General features: G+C 46.9%; 1 protein-coding gene across 3 annotated transcripts; it reads left to right on the top strand.

The window, feature by feature from the left end:
* The first annotated feature begins 433 nt into the window (after nt 1-433).
* On the top strand, nt 434-11,139 carry Acot6 (acyl-CoA thioesterase 6). Of its 3 annotated transcripts, XM_070030503.1 has the most exons (4): nt 434-1,202; nt 2,174-2,376; nt 3,841-3,933; nt 4,293-4,409. In XM_070030503.1, exons 1-4 carry the CDS (start codon nt 725-727, stop codon nt 4,317-4,319), a joined length of 801 nt encoding a protein of 266 aa, XP_069886604.1. In that variant the 5' UTR covers nt 434-724; the 3' UTR covers nt 4,320-4,409. The 3 variants fall into 3 exon arrangements, with proteins under 3 accessions (XP_069886604.1, XP_069886596.1, XP_069886613.1); XM_070030495.1 differs by having other exon boundaries at nt 441-1,202; nt 3,841-11,139; XM_070030512.1 differs by lacking the exon at nt 434-1,202 and adding an exon at nt 1,352-1,378 and having other exon boundaries at nt 3,841-11,139.
* The last annotated feature ends 100 nt before the right edge of the window (nt 11,140-11,239 follow it).

Raw genomic sequence — 11,239 nt, 5'->3', positions numbered from 1 at the left:
TTTTATTAGGTCACAAAAACTTGTCCATCCATTTCTGCCCCTGTCGTGTGTGTGCACATTCAACAGTATGTGCTGTCAGTGCAGGAACTTGCCATCCCCAAAGCCTTTCTATGCTCCCCAAGGACAATAGTAGCCCCGGGACATGGGGGAGGAAGGATTACTTTTCATCCACACAAGTTTGTGGTTAAATTCCTGGATTTGGGTTGGACAACAGATATAATTCAACACAGCATGAATTTGTAACATTTAAATGTTAAGAGCTGAAGCCAGTCACACACTTGTAATCCTAGCATTTGGGAGGCTAGAACAGGAAGACTGAAAAATTGAAGCTAGTCCAGGCTGCCTAGTGAGACCATATCTGAGAGGGGGTGGGAGGGGGAGAAGGAGAGAGAGAGAGAGAGGGAGGGAGGGAAAGAGAGAGAAAAATCTGGAACCATAAGCGTTGACTTTGATTTAGTATTTTGGTTTTGGAGGAAGGATATGGGTAGCAGCTGAAAGTAGAGGGAGGGAGGGAGATCGCTTTCGCAATCATCACGTGCTCTCTGCTCTACTTCAGCTCAGAATGAATCATTAGTCTGAGCCGATCAACCTCTCCACCCTGCAATCCTCCACAGCGCGCCAGCGGCTCCCAGTCGAAGGGCAGAAGCAGAAGAGTCAGTGGTGACTGAATTCCCCTAACCAGATCCATCCAGCCAGTATATTCTGATTTGGGACCCTAGTCTGCATGGCGGCGCCGAGGGTGGTGGTGGAGCCCGCGGGCCGCGTGTGCTGGGACGAGCCGGTGCGCATCGCCGTGCACGGCCTGGCCCCCGAGCAGCCCGTGGCGCTGCGCGCGTCCCTGCGCGACGAGAAGGGCGCGCTCTTCCGGGCCCACGCGCGCTACCGCGCCGACGCCCGCGGCCAGCTGGACCTGCAGCGCGCGCCCGCGCTGGGCGGCAGCTTCGCGGGGCTCGAGCCCATGGGGCTCGTCTGGGCCCTGCAGCCCGACAGGCCCTTCTGGCGCTTGCTCAAGCGGGACGTGCAGACGCCCTTGCTGCTGGAGCTGGAGGTGCTGGACGGCCGCGAGCCCGCCGGTTTCGGCGAGCCCGAGGGCGGGCGCGTGCTGGCGCGGGCGGTGCACGAGCGGCACTTCATGGCGGCCGGGGTGCGGCGGGTGCCGGTGCGCGAGGGCCGGGTGCGGGCCACCCTCTTCCTGCCGCCAGGTGAGCCGCCGCTGCCCAGAGCCTGACTTGCTCCCTAGGTCTGGTCCGGTCCCTGGTCTTTGATTTAGCCTGCTAACCACGTGATCACGGAATGTCTAAACTCCCCCTTCCCCGCCCCCCGGGTCCCTCCACCCATCCCTGTGGCTGGAACTTGAACTCCCTTGGAGTTCTCTCTGGTATGTGCGCTCCTGGCTGGCTCTCTACCTTAGGCCAACTCCCCAGGAGAGGGATAAAGTCTTCCAGACTTTCCTAGGTGGATTTGCTTCCATCCGCGGAGCCTCTGATCTCAGCCTTGTGAATAGCTAGAATCGCAGGTGTGAACCACCAGAGCCCCCCACGTCTGGCATTCTTTCTTCCGTGTGTGTATTGGTACCAGGGCTTGAAGTTAGGGCCTCTCACACTTGGCTTTTTTGGCTCGCTGGCATGGCCAAAAATTTGGCAGATTTAGTGAGGGTGTTCTTTAAGAAAGGCAGACATTTGACAGTTCTCAGATAGATACTGCTTTTTGAGAAAAATGAGAAAAAAGTTGGTGGAAATGTATATCTTATATGTTATGTCTATATAATGCATTTATAGTATTGTTTATGCAAGTATATGACAAAAATCAGAAATTAAGCTCTTTTCTTTATTGTCCTTTGTCTCTGTAGGTTTGTTTTTATTTTGTTGATCATGGGGCTTGAACTCAGGGCCTGGATGCTGTCCCTGAGCTCTTTCACTCAAAGTTAGCACTCTACCACCTTGATCCACAGCACTACTTTCTCTGTAGGTTATTAAAACCAAAAATTAAAATAGAATCCTTTTTCCCGATTTTCCCCCTGCTGACTGCCAAAATCTCAAACTCAGAACATCTCCCTTCCCTTTTCTTCCTTTCCCTTCCCTTTTATTTTTCCTCTCTTTACACAATTAGTTGACTCTGTTGTTTCAGAATGATATTTGGGAGCCTAAAGTTTCCCATGATTTGTTTTCTGCAGGTGAGGGGTGTTTTGCAGGGATCATTGATCTGTTTGGAAGCGGTGGTGGTCTCTGTGAATACAGAGCCAGCCTCTTGGCGGGACATGGTTTTGCTGTGCTTGCCCTGGCTTATTTCAGATATGAAGACCTCCCTGAGTATTTGAGTGACGTGTGCCTGGAGTACTTTGAAGAAGCTGTGGGTTTTATGCTGCAACATCCAAAGGTGAGTCCCAGTGTTTTCCTGAATGGAATAGAAGTGGTATCGTTCACACAGGGCTGGACACAAAAGCCTTACCAGGACATACAAGGAAACACAAAGGCTCTTTGTAAGGTTACTATTTATTATTACTAGTTAATAATTCTAGTTACTAGAGCTGGAAAGTTGGCTCAGTGGTAGAGTGCTTGCCTCGCAGGCATGAGGCCCTGGGTTTGATTCCTCAGTACCACATAAGCAGAAAAAAATCCAGAAATGGCTCCGTGGCTCAAGTGGTAGAGTGCCAGCCTTGAGCTGAAGAGCTGAGGGACAGCGCCCAGACCCAGAGTTCAGCCCCCATGACCGACCAAAAAAAAAAAAAACTAGTTACTAGTTATGATTTTATTTCCACCTGTCTCTAAAGACTTGAATATTTTAGTTCCCTTTGTGACTATTTGTTGTCATTCAAAAAGTACTGAACTAAGTCAGTACTAACCCTGTGTTCTGGTTCTATCTCTACCACACAGTGGCTTACCATCCTGAATAAGGCAGGTGCCCTCTCAGAGATTTAATTTTTCTCATTTATAATGCTAAAGTGTAGCTGGAATAGTCTAACTAAAAACACGTTTTTGAGGCAATCAGTGACATTTGAAATAGGAGCAGTGTATTTCATGGTATTAAGGAATCATTATTCATGCTAAGGGTGATAAGTAGCGTTATGCTTTTGTAAAGAAAGTCTGATAGAAAAGTCTGGGTGCTGTCTCTGGCCTCTTTTGCTCTACCACTTTGAGCCACAGCTCCACTTCTGGTTTTTGAGTAGTGATAAGAGTCTCACAGCAACTTTCCTACCAGGCTGGCTTGTAACCGCAATCCTCAGATCTCAACCTTGAGTAGCTAGGATTATAGGCATGAGCCACCAGTGCCCAGCCTGTGCCACATTTCAATACAGAACTCCAGTGAGTCCTAAGGTTTTAAATTGGAGCCAATCTTGTAAAATTTTATGGTATTATACTTATCAAGGTAAGGGGGGGGGGACAAAGAATATATTTAACAGTTTTCATTTGGTTTAGGTATAAGGTCCTCCCTGTATATATATTAGGAGATGGCCTATATACTAGGAAATCAATAGAAGATACACTTGGACTTTGTATATTGTTGCCTAAAGAAGGGAAGCAAGGGGCTGGGAAGATGGCTCAGTGGTAGAGTGCTTGCCTTGCATGCCTGAGGCCCTGGGTTCGATTCCTTAGCACCACATAAGAAAAAAGAAAAAAGCCGGAAGTGGTGCTGTGGCTCAAGTGGTAGAGTGCTAGCCTTGAGCTGAAGAGCTGAGGGACAGTGCCCAGGCCCAGAGTTCAGGCCCCACGACCAGACCCAAAAACAAACAAACAAACAGAAGGGAAGCAAGTTATATTTGAGAAAAGTACTGAGAGAATGTAAAAAATCACCATTTACCTATGGATTCTGGGCTTATTCTCCTCCCCCATTTCTCCTCAGGTGAAAGGCCCTAGCATTGGGCTTCTTGGCTTCTCCAAAGGAGGCGACCTGTGTCTTTCCATGGCTGCTTTCCTGAAGGACATCACAGCCACTGTACTTATCAATTCCTGTGTGGCCAACACTATAGTTCCTCTGCATTACAAGGATATGATCATTTCTGATCTTGGCACTGACCCCTCAAAACAAAAAACCACTGAGTCAGGCCTTTTGGATTTTGTAGATGTTTGGAATAATCCACTGGAGGAACCCAACCACGGAAGTCTCATTCCATTGGAAAAGGCCCAAGGGCCCTTTCTGTTTATTGTTGGTATGGATGATCATAACTGGAAGAGTGCGTTCTATGCTCAAATAGCCTCTGAACGGTTACAAGCCCATGGGAAAGACAGACCCCAAATAATCTACTATCCAGAAACTGGTCATTGTATTGACCCACCTTATTTTCCTCCCTCCAGAGCCTCTGTGCATGCAGTGCTGGGTGAAGCAGTGTTCTATGGAGGAGAGCCAAAGGCTCACTCAAGGGCACAGGAAGATGCCTGGCTGAAGATTCAAACTTTTTTTCATAAACATCTCAATGGTAAAAAGTCTGTGAAGCATCCAGGTGCTGGTGGCTCACGCCTATAATCCTAGCCACTCCAGGAGGCTGAGATCTTCAAATCACAATTTGAACCCAGGCAGACAAATCCAAGAGAGTCTTAATAAACTGGAAAAAATCTGTAAGTAGAGGCATGGCTCAAGTGGTAGAGCACCAGCCATGAGTTAAAAAACAAAGCAAGAGCAAGAGGTCCTTAGTTCAAGTCCTAAGATTGGTATACACACAAAAGATATATTTATATGTGCATTCTTCATTGTGAAAAAGTGAAGTAATACAGATGAAAAAAGGTATTGGTTGGCATAGTAGCTCATGCCTATAATTCCAGCTACTTCACAAATAGAGATCAGGAGGATCTTGGTTGGAGGTCAGCCCAGGCAAAAAATTCACAAGAGCCCGGCACCGGTGGCTCACACCTGTAATCCTACCTACTCAGGAGGCTAAGATCTGAGAATCAAGGTTCAAAGCCAGTCTGGGCAGGAAAGTCTGTGAGACTCTTATCTCCAATAAACCATCAGAAAACCGGAAGTGGCACTATGGCTCAACTGGTAGCGTGCTTGCCTTGTGCTGAAGAGCTGAGGGACAGTGCCTGGGCCCAGAGTTCAAGCCCCATGACTGATAAAAAAAAAAAATTCACAAGATTCCCTACTCAATCAGTAAATGTTGGGTGTATGGACCTGTTACCCTAGCAGTGCAGGGAGCACAGACAGCATGGTCCAGACAAGCTCACATAAATTGAGATCCTTTTCAAACAGAAAAAAGACATAAATGTGAATCATCATTTGAAAAATAATGAAAGCAAAAAGAGCTATGGGTGTGGTTCACATGGTAAAGTGCCATGTGCCTGGCCCAAAGTTCAAACTCCAGTACTGCCAAAAAAAATTTTTTTTTAAAAGGACCTTTTTAATTCATTATCCAATTTCAGTCTCCTCTCAAAGGTAGTTACCATCACCAACTTGAAGTAGAACCATTTTTGGCATGAATGAATGGAAAAACATGGTTTTATTATTGAAGTTCAGTGCTTCTTCTAAACAAAAATAAATCCTAAAAGTTGTATTAGGTAAGATTTTTTTTTTTACAAACAAAATACACATTGTTCATACTTGTGTCAGGCTACAGGACAATAGAGGATTTTTTTTTCCCTTCAGCTTTCTCAGTTAAAAAGCCAAATTTCTGGAAGTGGCGCTATGGCTCAAGTGGTAGAGCACTTGCCTTGAGCTGGAGAGCTGAGGGATAGCACCCAAGCCCAGAGTTCAAGCCCCATGATCCACAAAAACAAAACAAAACAAAAAAAACCAAAAAGCCAAATTTCTAGACTCCCATCCCAACTGGGCTTTATAGCATTCAAGTCAAGGAACTTTCTCTGCTCGTTTTTTTTTTGTCACATCTGCCATTTTAATACAGCTCAACTCAGTCATCTGAAACATTTAAATGTTAACCTCATCAGTCTTTCTTACAATGAAACAATTATTTCAAGGAAGGACATGAATTTGCCTGGCACAAGTGGCTTCCTTCAAGCCAGCTTAAGGGAATAGTGCCCTGTGGTGGCCAGTGAGGGTTTTGGTGAAGACAACTGGCACTTACATTTTGTTAGAAATCATGACTTCTCTTTCTTGATTATGACATCCTGACTCTTTGCGGTGGTTCCACCGTGGCCTCCTCAGTGACATCATCTTGAAGTACTTTGTTGGGTGCTCCTCAGGCTCCTACGTTGTGACTATGTGGTGTTGTTTCCAGGCCTGGAATACCAGGCCCACATCAAAGCCACTACAGCCACAGCACTAGTAGTTTTAATTAAATTAGAAAGCTCCTGGGAGGAGCATAGGCCCTGGAGGACAGTTGCCTGGTGATGCACTGCCCCACCACAAGATGGCTATAGCCTCGATCTAGTCAGGGGCCTGGATCTGGGAGACAACTTCACATGCATGGAACGCATGTGGCTCTGATCCCAGCATTTGCCAGATGCTAAATGACGTGATTACAAACAAAACAACCCAACTTCAAAGTGGAGGTAATAGCACAACACTGCTGGCCTCTCACTATGGGCAGTACTGAGTTTTGATACTTGGCTGCAAACAGGCTGGCTACAAGTGTGCTGCCCGTCCAGTGTCTTCCTGTGGCCCCAGGTACTAGAGGCCTTTTCTGGAGAGTATCTGGCCTCCTTTGGATGGTTTGCTTTGGTAGTTAATATGTCATCTGAAAACAAAGTAAGCGCCTTAATTGTTTAATTTTTTCCTCCCACATATTGTGGTGGAACATTCATCCTCCCTGGATGGTGGCTAGGATTTGACATTTTATCTGCTTGAACACCTCTCTTCTGCCAGCTGTCCTCACTCCAAACCCCTACTGTAGGTTGGCAGTATATACCTTTCTTCTGTTATATACTAAGCACAAAACTGATGTTCATTCCATTTTTCCTGTTACTATTTCTTGTTAAAAATGATTGGTAGTAGGGATGGGAAGGTGGCTCAGTGGTAGAGTGCTTGCCTTGCATGCATGAGGTCCTTGGTTCAATTCCTCAGCACTACATAAGCAGAAAAAGCTGGAAGTGGCACTGTGGCCCAAGTGGTAGAAAACTAGCCTTGAGTTGAAGAGGTGAGGGACAGTGCCCAGGCCCAGAGTTCAGGCCCCACGACCAACCAAAAAAAAAAACAAAAAAGATTGGTAGTGGCCTGGTGCTGGTGGCTCACACCTGTAATCATGCTGAGATCTGAGGATTGTAGTTTGAAGCCAGGCAGGAAAGTCCATGAGACTTAACAGATTAGCTACCAAAAGGGGGAAAAGCTACCAAGCCCAAAGGTAGAGCTGTGGTTCAAGTGGTAGGGCACCAGCCTTGGGCAAAAAGCTTAAGGACAGCATCTAGGCCCTGGGTTTAAGCCCCAGAACCAGAACAAAAAAATAAGATATCTCTTTAAGTCCCTGAGGCTCAACAATACTGATATAGATAGACAGATAAGGTAGACAGACAGACAGACAGACAGACAGACAGATAGATAGATAGATAGATAGATACTGGTTTTCTATACTGGTTTAGTCAGTTAGGCGTGATCGTTTTACTCTACTCAGATAGAAATTGTAAATTGGCGAGGAGAGCTCCTCCAGTGGTAACAATCTTAGGTCACTGAGTGCCAAGGGATGGGGAGTCTTTTTTTTTCTACCATTTGGAATTTTCTAGCATCACTCATGAGCCATGCAAAATTACCGAGACATGCAGCTGGCCACAGACAGCGCAGTGGAAGCATACATGTCTGTCCCGTCCTGTACCAATTACTTCAGAAGATCTGCTAGGCCTTGGGCCAGGCGCATCCCCACAGCTGAGAGTGCCATACCCAGAGGCTTACTGCTGCAAACCCAGAGCTGATTTCTCTATGTGTTCATGTTGAAGGCTTATTGCTCTGGACTTTTACCACAGGGCCTTAGCACTTGACAGCTATTGTAATCTTGCTTCCAGCATCAGTGAGTAACAGACAGCAGTAAGTAGCAGGCAGTGCCAGCTAGTCCTACAGTTTCCTGAATGGGCCTTGGCTCCTGGGTGCTAGATCCACAGCAGCTACTGTCACATATAGCTCTTGGGGCTACAGTGCTGCAGCCCTCTGCCCTTGGCAGCTCACAGTGATATAGCTCTCAGGCATAGGGTCTGACACCCTTAGCCCATTAAAGATTGCAGTTCTCTGCAACTTCAGCAAACAGGGGCCTGCTTCTTTACCTGGCTCTTCACAGACTCCTTCCTTCAGCCTTGGCTTCCCACCCGCTCTCACCTCCATTCCCACTGGCCTTCCTTACCCCTGCTGCCTCTGCTCCCCATGGTTTCTGCCCTTCATCCACTCTCTGGAACTCTTCAACTCTGGGCCAGTGGCTACTGCCACTTCTGCCTCTAGCACTGTTACTGAAGCGCTGCCACTGACCCTGCCACCTCTTCCTTCCATTACTAGTTCATGAAAAAGATCAAAAGTAGGCCAGGTCATCTGAGAGAGCTTTTCTTTGGGCCTAATGTTGTAGCATCCAGGCAGCACAAAAGGGGTTTTTGAAAAACAATTCACTTTTCATGTTTTTTTTTGGGGGGGGAAGGGGGAGTCCTGGGCTTGAACTCAGGGCTTGAGCACTGTCCCTGAGATTCTTTTTCTCAAGGCTAGTACTCTACCACTTGCACCACACTGCCACTTTGGTTTTTTTTCTAAGCAGTTTTATTGGCATTAAGAGTCTTTTGGACTTTCCTCCTGAGGCTGGCCTCAAACCTTAATCCTCAGATCTCAGCTTCCAGAGTAGTTAGGATTATAGGTAGGCCACCAGTGCCCAGGCCCACTTGTTAGCTTTTTTTTTTTTTTTTGGTCAATTGTGGGCTTGAACTCTGGGCCTGAGCGCTGTCCCTCAGCTCTTCAGCTCAAGGCTAGAGCCCTACCACTTGAGCTACAGCGCCACTTCTGTTCAAGGCTAGCACCCTACCACTTGAGCCACAGCGCCACTTCCGGTTTTCTGGTGGTTTATTGGAGATAAGAGTCTCACAGACTTTCTTGCCCGGGCTGGCTTTGAACCACGATCCTCAGATCTCAGCCTCCTAAGTAGCTAGGATTACAGGCATGAGCCACTTGTGCCTGGCTGCTTTATTTTTTTTTTTTTGGTCAGTCATGGGTCCTGAACTCTGGGCCTGGACACTGTCCCTCAGCTCTTCAAGCTCAAGGCTAGTGCTCTACCACTTCAGCCACAGCGCCACTACCGGCTTTTTCTGCTTATGTGGTGCTGAGGAATTGAACCCAGGGCCTCATGCATGCAAGACAAGCACTCTACCACTGAGCCACCTTCCAGCCCCTGATTATTTTATTTGATGTGATTCAATTACCGGTCTTCAAAATGAAATTTTGTATGTCAAAAATTAAGGTGGATATGGGCATGGGATCCCTTTCACCAAAACAGCACCCAAAGCTCCTACCTTTCCCAAAGCCAAACCAAAGCCAAAGCATTGAAGGCCAAGAAGCATCCACAGACATAAAAAGAAGCTGCACATGTCACTCACCTTCTTGCAGCCCAAGATGTTGCAGCCCAAATATGCTTAGAAGAGCATCCGCTGGAGAAAACAAGCTTGACCACAGTGCCACTTACCAGTTCCCCTCATCCCTGAGTCAGCCATGAAGAAGGCAGAAGATAACAGTGTCCATTGTGGATGTCAAGGGCAACAAGCAACAGATCAACCAGGCTTTGAAGACACTCTGTGACATTGATGTGGCCGAGTTCAATTCCCTAATCAAACCTGTTAGACACAAGAAGACATCTGATCTGCTGGCTCCTGACCATGATCATTTGTTTGTTGTCTACAAAATTGGCTAATTCAGCTGGGTGCCGGTGGCTCACGCCTATAATCCTAATTACTCAGGAGGCTGAGATCTGAGGATCGCAGTTCAAAGCCAGTCTAGGCAGGAAACTCCACGAGACTCTTGACTCCAATAAACCACCAGAAAACTGGAAGTGGCACTGTGGCTCCAAGTGGTAGAGTGCTCTCCTTTAGCTGAAGAGCTCAGGGGTAGTGCCCAAGCCCAGAGTTCAAGGCCCTCAACTGACAAAAAAATAAAAATAAAAATAAATCTGCATTACGGGACAATCAGAAAATAGACCAGCAAGAAGGTTGTGCTAGTCAGCTTAGGGTGCTACTAACACTGAATGGCTTTAATACAAAATTGATTTTCTCTCAGCTGTGAGATGCTGGAAGGCCAGGATCAAGGTGCTGATAGGGTTACTCTTAAGTGAGCTCTGTGTGACTTTGCTCCTGTGCTGGTGCCCCCGGTGTCTCTTACCCCTCTGATCAGGACATCAGTCCTGTTGGCTCATGGCCTCACCGTTATAGGCTTGCAGGCCTTCATGGCCATGTCTCCTTGTATTGTCACTGTGGAGGATAGGGTTGATAAGCATAGATTTCTGTCCATCACAACCATTATCCTATTTGTTGTTGTTGTTGTTGTTGGTCAGGGAGGCGGAACTCTGGGCCTGGGCGCTGTCTCTCAGCTCCCGGCTCAAGGCTAGTGTCCTACCACTTGAGCCACAGCACCATTTCTGTCTTTTCTCTGCTTATGTGGTGCTGAGGAGTCGAACCCAGGGCCTCATGCAAATGAGGCAAGCACTCTATCCACTAAGCCAACTTCCAGCCCACCATTTTCTTTTTGAGATACCTGTTTATGTATATAAGCATACATTTAAGTGTTTGAGCAATCTTTTTTTTGGGGGGGGGTCCAGTCGTGGGGCCTGAACTCTGGGCCTGGGCACTGTCCTTCAGCTCTTCAGCTCAAGGCTAGCACTCTACCACTTGAGCCACAGCGCCACTTCGACTTTTTTCTTTTTGCATATGTGGTGCTGAGAAATCGAACCCAGGGCCTCATGCATGCAACGCAAGCGCTCTACCACTGAGCCACCTTCCCAGCCCCAAAGAATTACATCTTGTTTTTTTTTTTTTTTTTTTGCCAGTTGTGGGGCTTGAACTCTGGGCCTGGGCTCAGCTCTTTAGCTTAAAGCTAGCATTTTACCTCTTGAGCACCTCTTGAGCCATAGTACCACTTCTGGCTTTTTCTACTTATGTGGTTCTGAGGAATCGAACCCAGGGCCTCATGCATGCAAGGCAAGCACTCTACCACTGAGCCAACTTCCCAGTTTGAGCAATCTTTTTAATATATTCTTTCAATGCCTATTCATTTCAACACTATGACATAATTCTCTTTTGTTCATCTTTGGGTTTCTATTTAAGCTTTGCATCTGTATATGACTAGATATATGTGTGTGCTTGTGTATGTGTGTATGCACTTGATTGAATTTTTTTCAGGACAAAAT

Source organism: Dipodomys merriami, unplaced genomic scaffold (assembly GCF_024711535.1).
Source record: "Dipodomys merriami isolate MVZ:Mamm:240054 unplaced genomic scaffold, mDipMer1.0.p SCAF_1, whole genome shotgun sequence".
NCBI classification, from domain to species: Eukaryota; Metazoa; Chordata; class Mammalia; order Rodentia; family Heteromyidae; genus Dipodomys; species Dipodomys merriami.
This window is presented reverse-complemented; position numbering and strand designations above follow the sequence as displayed.